Consider the following 24,908-nt stretch of genomic DNA (forward strand, 5'->3'; position numbering starts at 1 on the left):
ACTTATCCCTGCAATCTCCTCTGTACCTACTCCCCAGCACCTTAAGCCTGTGTCCTCTTGTGGCAACCATTTCAGCCCTGGGTAAAAGCTTCTGACTGACCACACGATCAATGCCTCTCATCATCTTATACACTTTTATCAGATCACCTCTCATCCTCCGTCGCTCGAAAGAGAAAAGACCGAGTTCACTTAACCAGTTTTCATAAGGCATGCTCCCCATTCAGGCAATCTCCTTGTAAGTCTCCTCTGCACCCTTTCCATGGCTTCCACATCATTCCTGTAGTGAGGCGACTAGAAATGAGCACAGTACTCCAGTTAGACTCCATTTAAGTCCGCAACATTACCTCTCGGCTCCTAAATTCAAGTCCACGATTAATGAAGGCCAATACACCATATGCCTTCTTAAACGCAGAATCAACTAGCGCAGCTGCTTTGAGCGTCCTGTGGACTCGGACCCCAAGATCCCTCTGATATCCACACTGCTAAGAATCTTACCATTAATAAAATATTCTGCCATCAGATTTAAAGAAACCATTCCTGTCCCTGAGATCCCTCGTAGTAGTGTTCCTGATGATCACTGCCATCCTGTTCGCATGTACAACTGAGGGTTCTGCAGTTCAGTCCTCACCAGAACCCCAGCAACACAACTGACTCCTCTTCGTGATCTCAGGTGCTTCCAACAAGAGGGCCTCGGCCTCAGGTATTCCGGGATGTTTGATTTTCCATCACTCTCTCTAATTCCCCGGGCCGTAACGCGATAGACTTTGACTGCGTGAACCACACAGTCGCTCGTAAACTCATGATCCGGTCAAGTGCGGCCACGCATTTCCTCGATATCAGCTCGAAACACCGGGTGAACGGGTCATGTCTTGAGAAAGCTCTCTCCAGTTCTCTCCCTGCAGGCTCCCAGAAGCCTCCTCACAATAGGAGTATTTGTCACCACGAGAAATAAAACTTCGCCACGCTCAACGGGTACCGGACAAAACAGCGCTCATATATCAAGGACCTCAGTTGCTCCCACATCTACGTTCAAAAAGTTGAGCTTCACTGACAAATTACAGTCATGCGGATAATCGCACCAACTTCCTTGGTGCCGTCAATTGTAAATCCGTCAAATACTGGTTGTAAAAAGAACCTTCGAGCAAAGTGACCTGCGACCTTGTTTCAAGAATAGCACTGACATAAGTACCCTCTATCGATAACGATACACTGGAGCTTGGCCCCACTAAGCCTTCAGGAATAGCGTTTTTTCGCTTAAATTGTTCCTTGAAATATGGCTGGGATTCTGTCCACCCCGCGCCACACCCCAGAGTCACTTCACCCGTATTTTGTTTTTTAAATTTCCCCAAAGTCTCATTCTGCTTAGGTACCCGGAGGATCATTCTCTGGGGTTGTTCCTGCCATTCACACACCTGCTCGCCTGCTCGCATAATCCTTCTTTAGCGCAGTCATGTCAGAAAAGACCGGCCGCTCCTCTTCTCGCGGGGCGCCGGCTGTTAGCAGCCGTCTGCATTGTCCGTCCCCTATCAGTTCCATAAGTCAGTGTGGGAGCACACCCACTGTTGACTACCGGGTCATATCATTTCTCAACTCTACTACGATTTTTTTTTCCACTCCACAGGGTCAGCTATCCGTAATCACTTTAACGCAGTCAATACCGAAGAGACTGTACCCTGCTGATAGAGACCTGGCGCGCCTCAGACGAATTCTGCTCTTTTCATATTTCTCTACTCCGCTCAGCAAACAAGGAAGCGGGGTGCGAATTCCGAAGCAGTCGAAGACTCCAAGCGTTCAGGTTCTGGGACTGGGCGCCTTTCGCTATTTGGTTCTTTCTTAGCGGACCCAACACAGCTGACTGAATGCCCCCTCTACACCGCCCGCAAATTAGCTGGCTCTCCAGCTGAAAAATGCAGGCGGAAAGCTTTTTCCACTGCTCCTGATACATGTTCTGAAACCCTGTCAGGAGGTCCATTGGGCTTCCCGTCGCACCAAACACCTTGCCTAGTGCTTGCATGTAGGCAGCAGTAGTGGCACGGGTCTTCAGTGCCTTTACTATTCTCACTACGTCATGCAGTCCGCCCTCTCAGTCTTTCAACCCATCGCTGTCCTTATACATCATTAGAACACTGCCACTCATCTAACACCTCAGCGGTCTCATCCTATTCTTCCACTTTCGTGGTCGGCTTCATTCCTTCGAACAGGCGGAGTACATAAATGGCTCTTTGAACAGAGCATTCTTCTATTTATTCGCTGTGCAGGTAAGGGCCGCTTACAACTCAGATTTCTCACTCCTCGCTGGCGGGCTAATTAGATATTCCAAATCGGACCTCTCTTTCCCTGCCCTCCGCAGAAACCTGAGTATTCTGTCTTTGTAGTCTACGTCTCCAGCTGCGGGAGACTCAACTTGCATTTCGCCCGGTCCCTGCACTCTCTTCCTCACAGAAAATATTCGCACCCTGCGGACCCCTTTTCCCGGGATCCCAATACTTTCATCCATTTCCATTACCGTTAATTTAGCGCTAGTTTGTACTAAATGAACGTTAAATAATTACATACTATTCTATTGAAAGTGCAAATCCAGAGACACCTGACAGCTCTGCAGTGGATATCACAGAAGAGGATTACAGATAAATTTTGCGAAGTATCAAGATGTTCTTTTGTCTGTGGTCTTGGAATTTGCTCACCTCTGTGGCGGTTTTAATTAAATCTTCATAAGTTAGACATGTCTGTACCAGTGGGAAGTCGTTGAAGCTGAGAGTCGACAGGTTGTGCGATAGTATGCGATTGTGTGTTTTTTATTCATAGATCCGTGCATGACCGGAATGCGCTGTCTGTTATGGTGGTAGAGGCAAATGCATCGGAAGTTTTTTAGGAGACGTTTGGAGAAGTACGTGAACATAAGGACGAATGAACATATGCAGGTTTTGTAGGGTGGGGGTATTACTATTTGATTTCCCTTTTAGCTGGCTCCACACAATCTTGATCTGTTCCGGTGTTGCACTATCGTATGTTTTATGTTACACTGGACTAGTAGCAGTTGCTTTTATAGGTAAAGAAAACGTAATTTCCAAGGAATATTTACTGTTCTACAACCACAGGGATGATTATCGGCTTACCTGGTAATATAACAGGGAACGTCAGTGAGAGAGATGAGCTGAACATTGTTATGTCTTATATTTAAATGCAGCAGATCATTCATTGGAGATTTGGATGTTATCGCCTTACCTCCATAGGTTTATGCTATGCAAACAATGATACCTCAGTCATTGATCGAAGGACGAGCCATATGATGAGAGTGGTGGCTTCCGGGCCGCCTTGGGGTGACTCATGAGTCAAATGAATTCTCACTGATGCAGCCTGATACAGCTAAAAAGCACAGCAGCTTCAAAGGTCAGTACAGACAACAAAGATGTATTAATGCTTTTAAAAGAACTATTACTGCATAAAACTGGTTGAAACAGTGCTGATTGTGGACTGATTCCTCGGCGGATTCCAATTGGGAAACGTGGATGCAAGTCAAGGATACAAAGGCTTTTAAGGGATGGGGTTTTAAACACTCAATATCGACTATCTTTGTGGTAAACATGTAGTCCCTGCTGAATAAAATCGATGGTCCCAGAGCTAGGGTGCTGAATCAGTACCGTATCTACCTTTATTTCACCCGAATCCTCAAATCTGTCTGTCCTCGATGCAGAAAAACGGATCGATGGGTTTACCATAAAACGTCAGGATAGATCTACAGAGTCTTTCAAAAGCAGACATGAAGAAGTATGCCTCATGATCAACTCTGTTGGGTGCACAGGAATATCAGTGCTGTCCCAATTCTGTTCACCAGACCTGGAATATCTCACATTTAAGTGCTGTGCATTTTACGTAAAATATTAGATTTCCGGGATCATTTTGGTAGCGGTATACATTCCACCTCAGATCAATAATAATCAGTCTTTAGATGAACTGAACAAGGGAATCAACATGCATAAAATGGCGCACCCGAACGCCTTCACGGTCTTTCGGAGGTATTTTAACCAAGCCAATCTGAAAAAAAAAATCACTACGCAATTACGATAAACAGATCACTTGTAATCTCAGAGAAAACAACCCACTGGACCACTGTTACGCCACTATCAACAATGTCTGCCGTGCTATTCCATGCTCTCACTTCGGAATGTCTGATGACCTGGCTGTACTTATGCTCACTGGGTATATGCAGAGTCTGAAGCCTGAAGCACAAGCAGTGAGAACTAAGTAGGTGCAGGCAAGGGAATCCCAGGAGCTCTGACAGGACTGTTTCGAATCAGTGGACTGACTTTATTCAAGGAATCATCTTCGAATTCGGATGAATATGCTGCAGTTGTTACCGACTTCATTAACACCTGTATTGATGAGTGTGTGCCTGGAAAGATTTACTTTACATTTCCAAACCAAAAGCCGTGGATGAACCAAGAGATAAGTCGGCTAATTAATGTTAGATCTGTGGCACTCGAATCTGGCCACCCAGGTCGGTACCGGAAAACAAGGTACGATTCGCAGAGGACTATTTCAAGGGCGAAAAGATAATTTTGAATGAAGTTGGAGGGGACATGCGACCTACGACAACTCTGGCATGGTTTGCACGATTTTATTCCTACAAAAGCGAAGCCCAATAGCATTAATAACACAAATGCTTCACTGCCAGTTGAACTCAATGCCTTCAATATCCGCTTCGGAGGTACAATATAACTACAACGTTGAAGATACCTGCTGCACCTAATGACCCTGTGATCTTTGTCTCCGATGCCGATGAGAGGCTCTCTTTAAAGGGAGTGAAACTCCGAAAGGGTGAATTTCACGATAGAGTCCCTCGTAAGGCTCTGGAAACGTGTGCTGACAAACTGGCGGGAGTATTCAAGGACAGGAGGAAGAGTATAGGAAACTGATACAGGACTTTGTGATATTGTGCAACTCAAACTACCTGCGTCTCAATATCACCAAGACCAAGGAGATGGTGGTGGACTTTAGGAGATCTAGGCCTCATATGGAGCCAGTGATCATTAATGGAGAATGTGTGGAGCAGGTTTAGACCTACAAGTATCTGGGAGTAGAGTTAGACGAGAAGCTGGACTGGACTGCCAACACAGATGCCTTGTGCAGGAAGGCACAGAGTCGACCGTACTTCCTTAGAAGGTTGGCGTCATTCAATGTTTGTAGTGAGATGCTGAAGATGTTCTATAGGTCAGTTGTGGAGAGCGCCCTCTTCTTTGTGGTGGTGTGTTGGGGAGGCAGCATTAAGAAGAGGGACGCCTCACGTCTTAATAACTGGTAAGGAAGGCGGGCTCTGTCGTGGGCAAAGTACTGGAGAGTATAACATCGGTAGCAGAGCGAAGGGCGCTGAGTAGGCTACGGTCAATTATGGAAAACCCTGAACATCCTCTACATAGCATCATCCAGAGACAGAGAAGCAGTTTCAGCGACAGGTTGCTATCAATGCAATGCTCCTCAGACAGGATGAAGAGATCAATACTCCCCAATGCCATTCGACTTTACAATTCAACCGCCAGGAGTAAGATATGTTAAAGTGCCGGGGTTAGATAGATAGATAGATAGATAGATAGATAGATAGATAGATAGATAGATAGATAGATAGATAGATAGATAGATAGATAGATAGATAGATAGATAGATAGATAGATAGATAGATAGATACTTTATTCATCCCCATGGGGAAATTCAACATTTTTTTTCCAATGTCCCATACACTTGTTGTAGCAAAACTAATTACATACAATACTTAACTCAGTAAAAATATGATATGCATCTAAATCACTCTCTCAAAAAGCATTAATAATAGCTTTTAAAAAGTTCTTAAGTCCTGGCGGTTGAATTGTAAAGCCTAATGGCATTGAGGAGTATTGACCTCTTCATCCTGTCTGAGGAGCATTGCATCGATAGTAACCTGTCGCTGAAACTGTTTCTCTGTCTCTGGATGGTGCTATGTGGAGGATGTTCAGGGTTTTCCATAATTAACCGTAGCCTACTCAGCGCCCTTCGCTCAGCTACCGATGGTAAACTCTCCAGTATTTTGCCCACGACAGAGTCCGCCTTCCTTACCAGCTTATTAAGACGCGAGGCATCCCTCTTCTTAATGCTTCCTCCCCAACACGCCACCACAAAGAAGAGGGCGCTCTCCACTACTGACCCATAGAACATCTTCAGCATCTCACTACAGACATTGAATGACGCCAACCTTCTAAGGAAGTAGAGTCGACTCTGTGCCTTCCTGCACAAGGCATCTGTGTTAGCAGTCCAGTCTAGCTTCTCGTCTAACTGTACTCCCAGATACTTGTATGTCTTAACCTGCTCCACACATTCTCCATTACTGATCACTGGCTCCATATGAGGCCTAGATCTCCTGAACTCCACCACCATCTCCTTGGTCTTGGTGATATTGAGACGCAGGTAGTTTGAGTTGCACCATATCACAAAGTCCTGTATCAGTTTCCTATACTCCTCCTCCTGTCCATTCCTGACACACCCCACTATGGCCGTGTCATCAGCGAACTTCTGCACATGGCAGGACTCCGAGTTATATCGGAAGTCTGATGTGTACAGGGTGAACAGGACCGGAGAGAGTACGGTTCCCTGCGGCGCTCCTGTGCTGCTGATCACCGTGTCAGACCTACAGTCTCCCAACCGCACATACTCAGGTCTATCTGTCAAGTAGTCCACTATCCAATCCACCATGTGAGAGTCTACTCCAATCTCCGTTAGTTTATGCCTTAAGATCTTGGGCTGGATGGTGTTAAAGGCACTAGAGAAGTCAAGGAATGTAATCCGCACAGCACAACTGACCCCATCTAGGTGAGAGAGTGATTTGTGCAGCAAATACGTGATAGCATCCTCCACTCCCACCTTCTCCTTATACGCAAACTAAAGAGGATCCCGGGCGTGCCTGGTTTGTGGCACTCAATGTATTTAAGTAAACTACTTAAGAACTTTTTAAAAGCTATTATTAATGCTTTTTGAGAGGGCGATTTTAGATGCATATCATATTTTTACTGAGTTAAGTATTGTATGTAATTAGTTTTGCTACAATAAGTGTATGGGACATTGGAAAAAATGTTGAATTTCCCCATGAGGATGAATAAAGTATCTATCTATCTATCATTTTCAAACTCTCATTGCCACGGTCAAAAGTTCCAACTCTCTTCAAAAAGGCAACAATTTTAACACTGTTTAAGAAGAATAATGTGAGCTACCCTAATGGCTATCGTCCGGTAGCACTAACATTTACAGTGATAAAACGTTTTAAGATGTTGCCCATGACTAGACTGAACTATTTCAGTAAATATGAAGACCCTGCCTATCGCCACAAAAGGTTAACGGCAGATGCAATCTGAATGGCTCTTCACTCGGTCTCTGAGCACCTGTACAGTGCAATACAAACACCTATGGCGGGATGCTGTTCATTGACCATAGCTCAGCATTTAATACCATCATTTCCACAGTCCTGATTGAGAATTTACAAACCCTGGGCCTCTATACATACCTCTCCAATTGGATTCTCGACATCCTAACCCGCAGACCGCAATCTCTACGGATTGGTGATAAGATGTCTTCTTCGCTGACGGTCAACACTGGTGCACCTCACTGCTCATTGTCCATTGATCCCACTGCACCACTCACCGTAGCCATGACAGTTTGAATAGGCGTAGCTCAGATAACATCTATGAATTTGCTGATAAACCTCTCTCTATCCCCCGTCGCTCTCTCTCCCTCTCTCTCTTTCTCTCTCACTCTCTCTCGGTTTTGCTCGCTCTCTCATGGACCGTCGCTAACGTTTATCAGATTTCTTACTTTCACTTATATTTGCCTCAAACTGTTGACTAGAACTTTGTTAATTAAATCACATTGCTCTGTCAAATCTAAAGTAGTCGCGACAACTGAATCATCAGTAAATGAATCTTATAATGTTAAGCATCTGTTTCTCAGATTAGAAGTAATCAGAAATCAACATGTTGATGTCCTGGCATTAGTTTAGGACAAAATATGAAAACATTAAACACATGTATGGGAATTATATTATAGATACAATTATATATTTATTTAATTTCTTTAAAACTTTCATTGAACAGGTCAAAATAAATTTGCGGCTGGCAACAACTACGGGAAAATAAAGGACAATAAAGCCGTAAAACCATACTTCAGAACAGCCTAGGATATGTTTGATAAAATATTGGAAATACTAGAAAGGCTCAAGTGTAAACTACTGCTTTTCATTTTTTTCCAAATTTATTTCTATTCAGCTGAATAAACATGATGTCATGCAAGTTATGTGTCAAGAGAGAAAATAAATGCCTCAAGAGAAGTCAATCTTTCTGTCATTGCTATGTCTTCCTGAGACGCCAATAACCTGACGATCTACATGCTCATCTTTCTGGAGAGATGAAAGTACAGGCTACCCGGAAGATTTCCATTCATGAAGCCTCGCTTTAGAAGAAGGGATCGTGGACTTCACACTAATTTACCTGCGAAATAAAACAAAGTTGACACTTTAAATTGGATAAATTAAGACTGCAATATTAAATACAATTTGTGTGCAGATATTATTGTATTTTTAATTTCAGTGATGAAATTCAAAGGCATAGGGTAATTTCACTGAAATTCTTGGTCTCCTCAACCTAAGCAGACAGTAATGCGATACGATTGGATATCAACCTAATACAGAGAAAATTATATTTCAGCAAAACAGTATCTCTGACATTTTTCCCCTGATTTAATTGTTTCGATTCAAAATTGAAATGTATTTTACTCAAGACTTTTTTTACTGTGAAAGAAAGACCTTCAGGAATTGAGCAACTCACTGAACCCAAATTTCAACTGCATTATTAAGATTATAAATAAAAGCGGACAGGACACAAAGATTGAACAAATACAAATAAATTTATTTCTTACCGGTGAAGGTGTAAAGCATCTGAACGATACGTCGACGCGTCTTGCAACTGAAAGTGTTGGAAGTTTGAAAGCTCAGCGGTGAAATTTATAACTATTGGGAAGTACTTACCCAAGGTACGTATTTTTAAGAAACCAAATATACTCATCACGTTTCATGCATCAAGAGCATAAGGATATCAATGATTTGTTAACCAGAAATTTGGTTCCTACGAATAGGAAGGAGATGAACTTACTTTCATTGTCGAGGTCATCATCGGCAAATCTGAGCATCCGAAAATCGTCCGCACCGTCGGCTAACAGGATCGTAGAATCAGGAGAATCAATAGTTCTATGTTCAGCGCCATCATATTCGGTGGTAACCAGATCTAGGGGGAACAATGTGTCAAATCGACATTCCTGTAAATAATGCTGTACACTGCTACATGTTGGATGAGAGATATTTTTTATGCACCACCTGGGATAGGCATTTTGTTGAAGGACGGCTCTTTATCAGTACTCTGGCTTTTTACATATTATTGTTACCAAAACTCCGCTCTAATTATCCTTCAACACGAAACGAACAAATAAGTAGCATTTAATTTGTTAGGCTGAAGGTGCGCTTTTTGGCACACGCATTAAAGAACAAAAATCCCCCTGAAAAGTTTCAGATCTCTTATCAGGTCACGTCATAATGCCTGAAAAACTTGCTTCATCAGGTTATGATCGCCGCCATAATTGTGGATAAGTAATGAAAACACATACAACTGAAAGAAACGTGTACCAACCTTGAAAACTAGAGTTTTCTTCAATACATTCTGGTTTAATTTCGGTGTTGTTAAATGCGTCACTTTTGTAATAGGCGATTTGATTGATGGAATCAATGGAACCAAAGTCTAAAGGTCAACGAAAAGAGATAGCTGATTAGCTGATGGAGAGATTTATTTCATCTACCAGACATAATTCATAACTCCTTCATCATCTCAGTAAGAATATTGTGGACACCTCTTTGGAAGAGAGCAGAAAAAAATCATGTCTGGAGCACGACGAAGAACTATAAATAACAATGACATAAACTCAGAGAGTGTACTGGATATTTTTAAAAAAAGGGTGAGGGCGCTACTGCTGGCAACATCAATTCCCACCTCAGCTCAGCTGGGGTCTGTTTTCCCTCCTGCACTCCAGTACACGGCAATTTCAAGATTCTTCAGCAGATAAGATAAAACATTACAGACGCTTTGCCCCACGATGGGCTCTTAACCTAGTCTAAGAACAATCCCTCCAACATAAACCTCCTTTGCATTTACCCCCATGTTTTCATGAGTCGCCTAAACGTGCCTAGTGTATCTGCTACGACAATTACCCCAAGCAGAACTTCCACGAACCGACAACCAACTGGCCTAAAAACATACCTTTGACATCCATCTCCTCTTTCCTCCAAACACTAACAATTCTGCACAAGAGAATGTCTGCAGTTGTTCGAAATCCAAAGCAACACACTCATACTGCAGGAGTAAAGCAGCAGGTCGGACATAATTTAAGTTGCAATTGAAGATTCAAGACTCAGAAGAAAGGGCAAGATGGCAGAACTGTATTCTGAAGGGGTGGGGAGGAGTCTAGCTTGAGATGATATATGAAGCCAGGTTAGTGCAAAAGGACAAGTGCTGGAGAAAAAAGAATATATCTGATAGGAAAGGAGTGGACCACAGGAGAAGGGGTAAGTACGTAGTGTAAGGAGCCAGGGGCAGATGAAAAGAGTTAAAATGTCAGAGTGGGGTATAGCAGAAGTGGGGAGGCGGGAATCGTTAGTCTCATCCAGACCGCACAGGCTCTATCTGAATGGGAAGTCTCTGGACAGATTCAAGGAAACTCGCCTGTCTATATTTGACGAGCTATTCCATAGAGCCATAGAACCATGGAACCACAAAACACAACAGCACAGTACAAGCCCTTTAGCCCTCCAGGTTGTGCTGACCAATATAATCCTTTAAAAAAGTTCTAATACCATGCTACCCCATAATCATCCATTTTCTTTCATCCATGTGCCTGTTCAAGAGGCTCTTAAATGCCCCTAATGTTTTAGCCTCCACCACCATCTCTGGCAAATCATTCCAGGCACTCAGAAATCTCTGTGTAAAAAGCTTACCCCTGATGTCTCCCCTAAACTTCCCTCCCTTAATTTTGTACATATGCCCTCTGGCGTTTGTTATTGGTGCCCTGGGAAACAGGTCCTGACTATTCACCCTATCAATGACTCTCATAATTTTGTAGACATCTATCAAGTCCCCTCTCATTCTTCTACGCTCCAAAGAGAAAAGTCACAGCTCTGCTAACCTTTGTTCATATGACTTGTTCTCCAATCCAGGCAGGATCCTGGTAAATCTCCTCTCCACCCTCTCCATAGCTTACACATCCTTCCCATAAGCAGTTGACCAGAATTGAACATAATACTCTAAGTGCGGTCTCACCAGAGATTTATAGAGTTGCAACATGACCTCTCTACTCTTGAACCCAGTCCACCTGTTTATGAATCCTAGAATCCCATCTGCCTTCTTAACTACCCTATCAACTTCTGCAGCGACCTTGAGGGATTATGGGTTTGAACACAAAGATTCCTTTCTTCATCCACACTCTTAACTAACTGACTATTAATCCTGTACTCAGTCTTCCGGTCTTTCCTTCCAAAATGCATCGCTTCACACTTCTCCGGATTGAACTCCATCTGCCATTTTTCTGCCCAACTCTGTAGCCTATCTGTATCCTCTTGTAACCTTCGTCCACCTATAGCTCTATCCACAAATCCTCCAATCTTCGTGTCATCCGCAAACTTACTCACCCATCTTTCCATTTCTACAAACAGGTGACGTATAAAAATCACAAATAGCTGCGGTCCCAGGACAGGTCCCTGCGGCACTCCACTAGTCATCGATCTCCAGGCAGAATACTTTCCTTCCACAACTACTCTCTGCTTTTTTTCCTTTCAGCCAATTATTTTTCCAAAAACCAATGTTCCCCATATACCATGCCTCATGAATTTCTGGATGTGTCTCTCATGAGGGACCTTGTCAAATGCTTTGCCAAATTCCATGTAGACAACATCCACTGTCCTACCTACATCAAATTATTTAGTTACCTCTTCAAAAATACAATCCGTCTCTTAAGGCACGATCTTCCCTTCACAAAGCCATATTGACTATCCATGAGTAGACTGTACTTCTCCAAATGCTCATCGATCCTATCCTTAAGAATCCTTTCCATCACGTTCTTCTCCAGGATTGTAATCCCAATGCATATGTGAACATTTGAAATCACCTGCTATCATTGACTTATGCTGTTGTAACCCTTTGAGCGTTCACAGAAACATGCTGTTCTGATGATTTCGGTTACTCTGTGATGAAAATATGCATCCATTTCGTCCTTTTCGTCCTTTTCTTATTCGATAGTTCTACTTAATTAGCCTCAGCAGAGGAGCTCACTAGTTTGCCCTATCTGAACACTGCTAAGACATTTTCCCATATTTTCCCATATAAATGATGTCACCATTCCACCTATAATCACTGCTGTGATATCACGTCTCATGCAATAAAACCCTGGGAAATTGCGCTGCCTCCCCTGTCACTTCTGCAAACAGGTATCAATCACGATAATAATGTCATAACCTCCTGGTTCTAATCCGTGTCCCAAGCTCAAAAGCGTTTCCTTCCATAATTTGTCCATTTAAGTATACACAACTCTTATACATGCTCAGTCTCTCGACTTCTGATTTTGTAGGTTCGCATCAGCCTGCAATTTAATTTATACCCCACCAGCTCACCACCGTGCAGCAGTATCAAACTGTTCCTTCTGCATAATCTTCATATTTATTGTCTTACTAGCACGTTCCACGGCAAGCAATCCTAAAATCACAACTGTCAGGGCGCTGGAGCAGTGATCCACTCGCAGGCCCAGTACTGTGCACATAGTGATATTAATTGAGCAACAAGTCCCGAGGTGAAACAAAGTCAGCGTCTATGTTCAGACAGAGATCGAAACATCCAGAAAAATCCAAAAACCAGAAGCGTGAAACAGGAAGAGTCGATATTAAAGACGCAGAGAGGACAGATACGAATGCTGGAAGGATCAGGGAAAAAAAAACACTGGCACAAACTTGCAGCAATTATGTGAAGAAACGGGACAAAAATACACTGAGCAATAAAGCGAAAGGCAGGCAGTACATAGAGTACTATCAGACAGAGTTGGCAGCAAAGCAGTTACTAATGAGAAACAGGAGAGGAGCAGAGTAGTCCGTAATACAGGGGCAGAATAGAGCACGAACGTAGACAAGAGCACATGGGGCATGAAAACAAACACGCGCACATGGCAATAAAAAACATTATCACAGACTGCGACTAGGGAGACATCACATAAAAAAAACAAAGTTGGACTTGAGGTGCTGACCCACAAACCTGGAATTCCTGTCTTTTAACTATTCTCCTAATTCCGTGAGCTCCGTTTGGAGGACGTGATCACCCTTCTTAACATTACAGACTTGGACCATAACCTGCGGCTGCACACTCTCCCACTTCCCACTTAATAATTATTTGGAGATGAGCGGAGCTTTCCATGATCCTGTCACTTGATAAATGACACTATATTTTCTCTTACAATATTTTTATTCAGAAGAAAAAAAAAACAAGATTTACAGAGTGCAACACATAGATACATGTCAACATAACTTGTGTACATTCATTTATTGTAATAAAATTGATCAAAATGTTATAGCATAACACATAAATGTGTACCACTCTGTAATCAAAAAATTAAAGATAAGTCATACATCATAAAAAATATTAATCTAAAAAAGTCATCCCCCTACCAACTACCAAAGCAAAAAGATGATGGATGTTAATGGATAATTAGGAAAAAAAAAGACGTATTCACTTAAGAAGAGAAGGTAAAAATATACATTAAAGTCTGTGCACTGTTAAACTTTATAAATTGGAATAGTAATTTAGAAAAGGTCCCCAGATATCATAAAAAGTTTGTTCCGAATTTAAGACTGAGCAGTGGATCTTTTCTAAATTTAAATAATACATAATATCACGTAGCCATTGAAGATGTGTAGGAGGGGTAGACTCCTTCCGTTTAAGCAAGACTGCTCTTCTTGCTAAAAGAAGGTTAGGAGTATTTAAAGTTATATCTTCATTTGCAATAATACCAAACAAGGCAGTAAGGGGATTTGGGTCAAATTGGACCCTAAAAAGTTGTGAGAAGGTATAAAATACTTCCTGCCAAAACGTTTCAATTCTAGGGCAAAACCAAAACATATGAATTAAAGAGGCATCAGCAGAGTTGAATTTATTACAAAGTGGAGAAACATTCGGGGAAAAACTGGACAGCTTCTGATTAGAAATGTAAGCTCTATGAACCACTTTAAATTGTAGAAGAGAATGACGGGCACAGAAAGATGATTTATTAACCGGTTTAAGAATTTTATTCCATCTATCATCAGAAATCTGACAATTTAGGTCATCTTCCCAAGCCTTTTTTATTTTATCTAACAAGTCTTGTCTAGAAACAATCAACAAGTTACAGATACTGGTAATAGAACCATTAACAAAAGGTTTTACATTTAAAAGATCGTCCAGTAATTTTTTTATCAGGACCTATAGGAAAAGTAGTTAATTGGAAACGTAGAAAATCTCTAATTTGAAGGTGTCTGTAAAAATGTGCTTTTGGGAGTGTAAAATTATTTGACAATTGGTTAAATGAAGCAAGAGATTCTGAGATAAACAGGTCCCCAAAACACTTAATTCATAGTTCATCCCAATCTTTAAAGACGTTATCAGTCATGGAAGGGATAAAAAAAAAATTAAGGAGAATGGGAGATGATAATGAAAAATTAGCTAAACCGAAAAATTTCCTAAATTGAGCCCAAATCCTTAAAGTTTCCTTAACAATTAACAAAGTCCGTACTTTGATTCTTTAGATTCAATTTTAACATCTTATATTTCGAATAATAAACAAACTCGTTTAAGTAAAGTTTACCTACAAAGAAATAAAGAGATGGGTGGACGAGTCCTACACAATTTTAGGTTTTACTATAAGGCTTCCAATATAAGGAATATTACTTTCTGGTCCTGTTACATTTATCGTAACGATTGCCCATCATGTGTCTCCTTCGAAGTTAAATCTGTAAAAAAAATCCTCTATTGTCTCTCTTCTTGGATCATACTCTTCTTTTTCAGCAAAAAAAAACAAGACAATATCTTTCAACTAGCCAGAATCATCTGACTGATCACTTAACAAAATGAATCCACTAGCAGTGCAGCACGCATCTTCTCCTCCCTTCCTTTCTAAGCCACAGATCCGCACTCAATGCCAGAGAACTGACCAGTCTACCTTTCCCCTAAATGATCATTCGCGCCGAACAGTGTCCAAAGCAGAATAACGGCTGTTCAGGGCAGCAGCCGCGGGGTACCCTGCAGTGGCTAACCATCCTATTTCCGGTGTCCTGTGTCCTGCCCCATAATTGTAACGACCTACATGTAAGTCCTGTCGATCAGCCCCTCAGCCTTCCTAATAATCAGAAATTTATCCAGTTTCAGCTCCAGTTCCTTAACACGGTCTGTAGGATACAGCAGCTTGCTGCACTTCTTACAAGTGCAGTATCTGCGGGCAATAAAGCTCTCTCTGCCTTGCACCATCCCGCAAGAGCAACATTGCACTAATTTACCCGGCCTCGACACTGTTCTAGTTGTGCAAGAAGAAAGAATGGAAGACGATTTAAATTTAAAAAAAAAACTTAGAGCCTTCTCTTCTCTTCCCCATTATCACCATAAGCCAGAGTCTGAATTTTCCACTGTGATATTGGCCCACACATATATAGTCATCAGATATTTATTTCTATAATTCTCTAATTCTCAAGACTTTTCTTTCAACCTTGAAGTATCTTTCAGTACCTTGAACTGATAGTTCTCGATTTCTACTGCCGTAATGGGTAGATACGGTCTTTAGCACCTGAAAAGTAAATGAAAGAAGCAAGGCATACCTGAACCGTGCGCATCATTCAAGTTCTTGCTGAAGGGAGTATTCTCAATTTCATCATAAATTGCTTGGTAAAAAATATCAGGTGATGCTCTGCCTCTTAATTCTGTGTCTGTTGAAGTGAGAATTCCGAAAGTCATGTGCATTTAAAGTTACAAACTGCAGTGCTAGTCTCTCGTAATTAAAATTAACATGGGAAATCAGTTATATATGACTGCTGAGGATCGGGAAATTTGAAAATTCTGTCAGTATCATTCATATAATCTGTTTGTAACCCGCTGTTAGGATTCACTGCTAATATAATGGCTTCTTTGTTATGTTCACTGCAAAGCTAACCGTTTCTCTATAGCAGCAATGATTTAGTTATGGCTGGAGATAACAGGACCGTGGTATCCATGTTAACCAATTGGAGATTGTTGCTCTGTATTGTGAATCTGGAAGGAACTTTTTTTTTCGCGGTATTTTGTTACGGAGTGATGAAAAGGGAAGACACGTGTGGAGAGAGCTGGTGGACCACCGGACAGAGTGGTCCGAAGGTCGGCAATGCTCGGAGGAGACCGATGGTGGCAGAATGTCTACTGAGAGAGCTCCAACGAGAACCTTTGACTTTTCTTTGAATTGGGGCATATTTTATTTTCATTACTAACCTAAATTCAAACTGATTCATAAGATTCGATGATTTAATTGCATATGGTATACTGTCTGATATTTTGCATTGTTGGTTTCTAACTGAGCGCTACATTACACAGCATCCACACAATAGTGATTTCCCAGTTTGGCGGGGCCAAAGGCTGTTTCCCCGAGACAAGCGAGCTTGGCGAGCCTGAGGGTGACGTGTAAACATAGACTTATTACAGTAACACTAAATACAGGGCTTATATAGATACAAAAAACATATGCCAATTGATGTTCCACCAATTTGGTAAACTGCATAACAAATGATGAGACGCTGATTATCATTACTTGACAGGAGAGGATACCATCCCTATTGTATCGGATAATATTGCGACAGTCTGTAGAAAGACGACAACTATCACTCAGCAAAAATTGAAATATTATTCCGAACAATAATCAAGTGTAAAGCTTGAATCTTACCTCTTCTATGCTTTATCACTATCATTGTGAATAACTCGCCCACGACAACGATTCCAAACGTCACGCAGACAGCAAAGAAGATAGAGGAGAACCTGTTTTCCAATACTTAAACAGAAATTCAGTAGGTAAATTAAAACAGACGCTTTAATTTCAAGGTTTAGACATTCACAAAGAGAAATGCTTATTTTAATTACGAAGTAAATCTACATAATGCGGAATTACTCACAGAATAAGATTTATATAAAGATGTCAAACACGTGGTGTAAAACAACAGAAGTGATAATTATGGGTTTTGACGGTAGAGAGAAAAAAAAACAAGCTTGTAATAGGACACGTTAGACCGAAGCAGGATAAACATTACAAAGTAACGTTATCGGCGTTGAACATGGAAAAGTCAAATGACGCAAATACTACAATGAGAGAATTATGGAGAAGATTCTAAAAAATAGAATCCATTGGTGGATATCTTTCAGATGGAAGACAACAGTTCTGAAAATATACGAGGAGTCGAACAGGATAATCTGTTTAAATGTCAGAATAATCTGTTCAAAACATGAGGGCAATGAACAGTTACATTATGGGTAATAGAGTTATTGTCAAGGGTTACAGAATTTGAGCTTAAATTTCCGCTGAGAAAAGAAACAGCGTGTACACATAGAGTCCGATGGATGTCATGAATGCACAAATAAAGAAACAAGTTATATTAGCAAGAATGATGTTTGTCCTGTCAATCATGTCCATTGTTCTAAGGTTGCTCGTGGTTTCCCATTATTCATGCCTATTCCAACACCGTTCAACCACAAACATCCCTTTTCGCAACTCGAGATGCTCAGAAATTGAGGACATCAAAGTATTGGAATTATAGCAGTGAGCCGCAGTGCAAAGCACATTATATGGGCTAGAAGCGTTTCCCCCTTTTCCGCATCTGTTGAAATGTCAGCTGCCCCATTAGTAGGTCATGGGCGGTCGATAACTGCTTCTAAACATGATGTTCTTTTAAATCAATGCAGCGAACAATTTGTGTTGAAGGTACGTCTCAACTCTTCTATCCTCACGACGCTGAATGCCATTTGTGCCCCACATAATATTAAACAGTGCAATGAATCTCAATCAATCCCCCAATTGAAAAATTACCTCTGAAAGTCAGCAACGTTCTTTCTAGACTAAATAAAATCTCAGCCTATCAGAAAAATCGATGTTTAATGCTCGTCAACAATTTTTAGCATCACTGTGCTTTCCTGCATTTTGAACTCTTTGTTGTCAAATAGTTAGGAATATCCCTGAGATCAGCAAGTCTTGCAATCAGGCTGAATGACTTGAATGAATATAATCAGGCTCCATAATGTACCGGTGAGTTAGAAATACACATATGTGGGCGGGGGTCGGGGTTGTCTCTAGTTTTCAGAGGGATATGATTCTCGGAGTAGCATTCAAACTCAGCGTTTAAAGCATTTAATATCTAGTTCGTTTTCTTTGTCAGTCTAGATCACTGCACTGCAGCTATGCGGGCCAAGGTGCTCGATGAAACACCGTCGTCTCTCCGTGCTGGAATGCGATAAATACAGAAGTTGACTGCAAGCTGCAGATTTACCATAAATGATACATTATAACCGACAGCGTAAAGCAGTGATTAATGCAAAATATACGTACAAACCAACCGAACTGACAGCCTACTTCCATGATGGTTCAGTCAGACTATGAGTGGTGGTTGATAAGTGCCTGGCCTAAGGTAGAATGAGTCAATTTTAGAAAACCTACCGTACCTACTTTTCAACATAGTCCTCTCCAACATGTGCACACTTAGTCCAGTGGTCCAGTGGCCGTGGAGAATACCAATCTCTTCTTCCCTTCTTTGTAGAAGTGGTCAGGGGGGTGGGGGGAGGAGAGGTGATTGATACGTTCGTGGCGTAAGGTAGAAGGAGATGAGTTATTAACTTCAAACTGTCTGAAATTATCACTCAAAGAGTTGAATTGCACGTGCATGTAACGAAAGCGTCTTGGACCCGCAGGTGGTCCATAGCATGGTAGATTGATGAGTTTGTGGCCTAAGGTAGAAGGACATGAGTTATACAGCTCTCGTTACATGCACGTGCAGTTCAACTTTTTGTGTGAAAATGCAGATATTTGAATTTAATAACGCACCTACTTATCAATCTTACTTATCAATCACACCATGCTGTTGACCACTGCAGGAGGTCTAAGATGCCGACTTTTACAAAGAAGAGATCTATCTGCTACACGGCCGCTGGAGTAAGTGCATAAATGGAGGAAAAAAATAAGTGTGATCGGTTTTCTAAAATTGATTCATTCTACTTTAGGCCACGAAGTTATCAATCACCCCTCGTATTTCGCAGGAAGTGAAAAGGCATGCGCCGATTATTTAATACTTCTGGCACGGGAAATAACTAGCTTAAAGTGAACAATTCTTAATTCGAATTGGAATTTGTTTATTGTTGTCACGTGTATCGAAATATAGTGAAAAGTGTGTATTACATACAGTTCATGCTCTTAACATGATTACGTGGTGAGGGGGAAAATCAAAGAAGAACGGAATGCTGAAAAATAGGTACAGCTGCACATAAAATGATGTGCAAGTGTACAATAAAGAGCAAGATCATAATGAAGTTAATTGCGAGGACGAAGAGTAGATAGTTTTGTACGAAGCATCTATTAAATATGCTCAAATAAGCGTGCTGGAGGTTATTTTTCATCCTGCTTTCAGAATGTTGCAAATTCTGTCATTTAGAATGAATGAATGAGAGAATTCCTGAGGTTGTTGAGGGCTTTGATCATGCACCCTTGTTTACTGTGGCAGTGCGAAGTTAAGTCAAGAGTTCACAGAGGGGATGCTGGTATCATTGATCTGCTGAGCATCTATAGCTTTACCATGCCGTGGTAGGGCGGGGCCATAGCAAACCCTTATGTGTCTCGATAGGATACGTTCTATGATGCTTCCTTAACAATTGGTAAAGGCCAATAGGGATGTGTAATTTTTTTTTTTACTTCCTGATAAAATAGAGAGTTTTCTAAGCTTTCTGATCCGTCCTGTCTGCATGGTTAGAGCACGATACACTACTGACACTTCCCAAACACTCATCCTCAATATTGTTGAATTAAACAAAACTAATCTCTGAAGTCAGAAATACCCTCTTTTCTTTTTGCTGAATTTGTGGGAACGATTTTAATCAACTTATATTACATAGTCTCCTCTCTCCTTGCTGTGCACCTGCTCGTCGTTATCGTGATAAGTATTTTTTACGGAGTAATATACTGCAAACATGTAAATAGATTAGAGCATTATGTAGCCACGCAGCAGTGAATTTGCAAGTAGCACGATAGGGGAAGACAAGACATAGTTGTGGCACATTGGTGGTCAATTGCGAGTCGGTTGGCTGGAAGCAAACAATATACTTTTCTCCCAGGAACCGGAATATGATGATAGGTTTGCTTGGAACTGCAATACTGGTACAAAATTCACTAGATATGACATCTGGATGTCTTCAGCACGAACTTAGAAAGTAGCAAATAGTTCAGCATTAACATATCAAGGAACTAACAGACTGCACTAATTCTCCAAGTCGCAGATGATGTTGCTTCCCACCATTATATGTATTAATTGTCACTATTCACAAAAACATCAGCAATGATTTTCCAAATGCATAGAGGAAATTCGTCAACGTTTCAATAAGAACTCATTTGAAGTCACTTTCTGTATGCATAATAATGAGGAAATTCGCCCGATATTCAGATAAGGTAATCTCACCGAGTTATTTGGCAGGATTTGGATATATTAGTTTTAAGAATTTTACTACATCCTGATCCAAACACTTGCTTGGGCAATTGAGAGATCAGCAAATATATTAACCGCTCAGAATATCCTTTGTAGTTAACAAAGTAAGAAAGGAAAATCAGTCCTTTCTCGATCTATTTATATAATTAAAACTCTAATTAAACTAGATTCGAGATAGAATAAAGGAAAATGTCATAATATTAAATACCTGAACTGACTGGACCAGTGGGAGGTGCGGACTCTGTTGCGAAGAGAATTATTGAACAAATATTAACAACTTCGTCTTCTTAAGGATTTCTTTCCCAATTGTTTATGATTACGATGTTTACAAATCAGCTGAAGATAACATGGGAATTGTCCAAGGACCCCTACCTGAGCAAACAATAAAGACATCTTCCTTATGATCACAGTCATGCTGTCCGAGGGGAGAGGAAGGACAACTGGACAGAAAAGATTCACTTCCTTTGCATTTCACTTCGTCCAGCCAAAGATCGCCGACATCCTGGATATTTTTACCCGGCACTCGAGTCAAAAGGGCAGAGCCACAGCCCAACTGTCTGCACGCTACATTGGCATCGGCCAGATCCCAGGAATCATCACATATCGTGCCCCAGATATTATTGGACTGTATCTCCAACCTTCCAGAGCAATTAGTGTTGCCGCCAGAAAGACGCATCCGTAGTTCTAATGCAGAATAAAACACTTATGTTGCATTAATCACAACTTCTCAATGGAACTTAAAATGATATTGCAACTTGTAGTTTAGGTTACCTGCTACATAACCAGGTTGGGATACATTGCGTGCTTCGCTAGCCTTTACACTGGACCGGTCCGATATTTTGGCCTCTGATGAGAAGAGAAAAAACAAAATTGTCTAATTATTTTTAACAACGACGTTCAGAATACAAATCGCCAGCTCATGGGTTCCATCTCTTACCTTCACATTCAACACCTGCATCTTCGTTATGTTGACAATTGTGTTTCCCCCAAGGTTCTGCATGACACTGCCAAAGAGTCGACTCGTATGAGAGACATTTTATTCCATCCAGCCATATTGGATCAGACCCTTTTCCATATTTCTGAGAGTAATACTGAATAGATTTCACGGTTCCGCAGTTCATTTGTTTGCAGATCACGTCCGCATCTGTACTATGCAGTTCCTCGGAACAAACTGTTCCCCATCTCCCTTTGTACCGCACTTCCACTCGCCCTTCGCAGCTGTGATTTCCATTCACCAGGCGCATATCTTTGTGTTCTGCGAACAAAGCAGTTAATGCAAATTCCCTAATAATATTTTCACACTGCCGCAAACTTAACTTGTTTTAATAAATAAAAAATGCATGTGATATATATCTGAGATACCTCAAAACGACTGAAATCGCTCGAAGCACTCAGAAGGGAGGGTAAAGTCTGGACAGAAAAGGAAATCGGGGATTAACAGACTACTGGGTGTTAGGAAAGAAGTTGAGAAGGCGGACATGAAAGGTAGTAATCTCGGGATTACAGCCTGGGCCACGAGACAGTGAGTATGTGGATAGAATGAGTTGGAGGACAAATTCGTGGCTGAGGGATTGGAGCAGGGGGCAGGGACTCTAATATCTGCATAATTAAGACCTTTTTTCAGATAGGAGTGACCTGTAACAGAAAGGACTGGTTGCCTCTAGATCGGAGGGGGAACCAATAACCTGGCGGGACGGTTTGCTAAGGCTATAGGAGAAAGTTTAAACTAGGAGTGCTGGGAGGAGAGAACAGAACTGAAGAGACTGGGGAAGATGAGCTTGGCTCACAAATGGTGAAAGCTTGTAGACAGTGCGAGAGTGAGGATAGGCAGGTGATAGAGAAAGGATGCTCTCAGACCGAAAGTTTGAGATGCGTCTATTTTAACGTAAGGAGTGTTGTGATCAAAGCGGATAAGCTTGGAGCGTGGATCAGTACTTAGAGATATGATGTAGTGTTCATTACAGAGACTTGGATGGCTTAGGGACACGAATGGTTACTTCAACTGCCAGGATTTAGATATTTCAGAAAGGACAGGGAGGGAGGCAAAAGAGGTGGGGGCGTGGCACTTTTCATCAGAGATAGTGCGACGTCTACTGAAAAGGTGTATAAAATGGGATCTTGTCTATGGAGTCTCTGTGGGTGGAGGTTGCGAAAAGGAAGGGTTCAATAACTTTGCTGGGTGTTTTTATAGGCCGCCCAATAGTAACAGGGACATTGAGGAGCAGATAGGGAAACATATCCTGGAAGAGTGCAATAATAACAGAGTTGTCATGATGGAAGATTTGAAGTTCTCAAACATCGATTGGCATCTCCCTAGAGCAAGGGGTTAGAGGGGTTGAAGTTTGTTAGATCTCTTCAGGAATGTTTATTGTTACAATATGTAGATAATCCTACAAGAGGAGAGGCTGTACTTGATTTGGTATTGGGAAATGAACATGGTCAGGTGTCAGATCTCTCAGTGGAAGAACATTTGGAGATAGTGATTATAATTCTATCTCCTTTGCAATAGCGTTGGAGAGAGATAGGAACAGACAAGCTAGAAAAAAAACGTTTAATTGGAGTAAGGGGAATTATGAGGCTATCAAACAGGAAATTGTAAGCGTAAATTGGAAACAGATGTTCTCAGGGAAACGTACGGAAGAAATGTGGCAAACGTTCAGGGGATATTTATGTGGAGTTCTGCACAGGGGAGACTAAGAAGTTATGGTACGGTACAGTGACCGTGGTTTACAAATGCCGTAATAATTCTAGTCAAGAAGTGAAGAATAGCTTACAAAAGGTTCAGAGAGCTATGTAATGTTAGAGATCTAGAAAATCTAGAAGATCTCTAACAGTACAAGTCAGTTCTCGATCCACAAAACAATATTGCATTCGATTCCATGCTTCCTAACATAAGGCTAATAGGGAGGAGCTTAAGAAAGACATTAGGAGTGCCGGAAGGGGCCATGGGAAAGCCCTGGTGGGCAGTATTATGGAAAATCCCAAATCATTCTTCAAGTACGTGAAGATCAAGCGGATAAAACCTGAAAGAATAGGACCTATAAAGTGTGAAAGTGGGAAAGTATGCCTGGAACCGGAGGATATAGAAGAGGTACTTAATGAATACTTTACTTCAGTATTCACTATGGAAAAGGAACTTGGTGATTGTAGTGATGACTTGCAGGAGACTGAACAGCTTGAGCATGTAGATATTAAGAAAGAGGATGTGCTGGAGCTTTCGGAAAGCATCAAGTTGGGTAGGTCACAGGAACCGGTCGTGATGTACCCCAGGCTTCTGTGGCAAGCGAGGGAGGATATTGCTGAGCCTCTGGCAGTGATCATTGCATCAGCAATGAGGAGGGGAGAGGTACCGGACGATTGAGTTCTGTGGATATTGTTCCTTTATTCAAGGAAGGGAGTAGGGATAGCCCAAGAATTTATAGACCAGTTGTCTTATTTCAGTATTTGATAATTTCATGGAGAATATCCTGACAGGCTGGATTTATGAACAAGTGGTTAGGCATAATACGATTGGGAATAGTCAACGCATCTTTGTCCTGCCTTAGGAGCCTGGCTAAAGTTTTTGAGGATGGGACTAAACACATTGATGAACGTAGAGCCACAGATGCAGTGTATATGGATTGAGCAAGCCATTTCGTAAGGTACATTTTTCAAGGCTTATTGAGAAAGTAAGGAGGCATGGGATTCACGGGGACATTGTGGATCCGGAACTGGCTTGCCCACAGATGGTAAAGTGTGGTTGTACACGGGTCATATTCTGCAAGGAGGACGGTAACCAATGCTGTGCATCAGTGAACTGTTCTGGGACCCCTTCTCTTTGTGATCTTAATAAATGACCCGGATGAGGAAGTGGTGGGATGTGTTAGTAAATTTGCAGATGACACAAATGTTGGGTGTGTTATGGATAGTATAGAGGGTTGTCACAGATTACAATGGGACATTGATAGGTTGCAAAACTGAGCTGGGAAGTAGCATATGGAGTTCAGCACAGTTACGAGTGTGGTGGTTCATTTTGATAGGTCAATTATGATGGCAGAATATAGTATCAATAGTAAGACACTAGGCAGTGTGGATGATCAGAGTGGTACTG

General features: G+C 41.5%; 1 protein-coding gene across 1 annotated transcript in view; it reads right to left on the reverse strand.

The window, feature by feature from the left end:
* Positions 1–2,269: 2,269 nt before the first annotated feature.
* The window catches only part of LOC140728869 (scavenger receptor cysteine-rich type 1 protein M130-like), a 61,983-nt gene continuing 39,344 nt past the window's right edge, over positions 2,270–24,908 (reverse strand). Inside the window, exons 17-24 of the mRNA XM_073047955.1 lie at positions 21,756–22,073; positions 21,590–21,664; positions 21,191–21,502; positions 17,029–17,133; positions 15,938–16,045; positions 9,696–9,803; positions 9,165–9,296; positions 2,270–2,529 (exon numbers count right to left, since the gene is read on the reverse strand). Coding sequence (XP_072904056.1) covers positions 2,270–2,529; positions 9,165–9,296; positions 9,696–9,803; positions 15,938–16,045; positions 17,029–17,133; positions 21,191–21,502; positions 21,590–21,664; positions 21,756–22,073 — 1,418 coding nt within the window. The remainder of the gene's footprint in view (positions 2,530–9,164; positions 9,297–9,695; positions 9,804–15,937; positions 16,046–17,028; positions 17,134–21,190; positions 21,503–21,589; positions 21,665–21,755; positions 22,074–24,908) is intronic.

This window comes from Hemitrygon akajei, chromosome 1 (genome assembly GCF_048418815.1).
Source record: "Hemitrygon akajei chromosome 1, sHemAka1.3, whole genome shotgun sequence".
NCBI classification, from domain to species: domain Eukaryota; kingdom Metazoa; phylum Chordata; class Chondrichthyes; order Myliobatiformes; family Dasyatidae; genus Hemitrygon; species Hemitrygon akajei.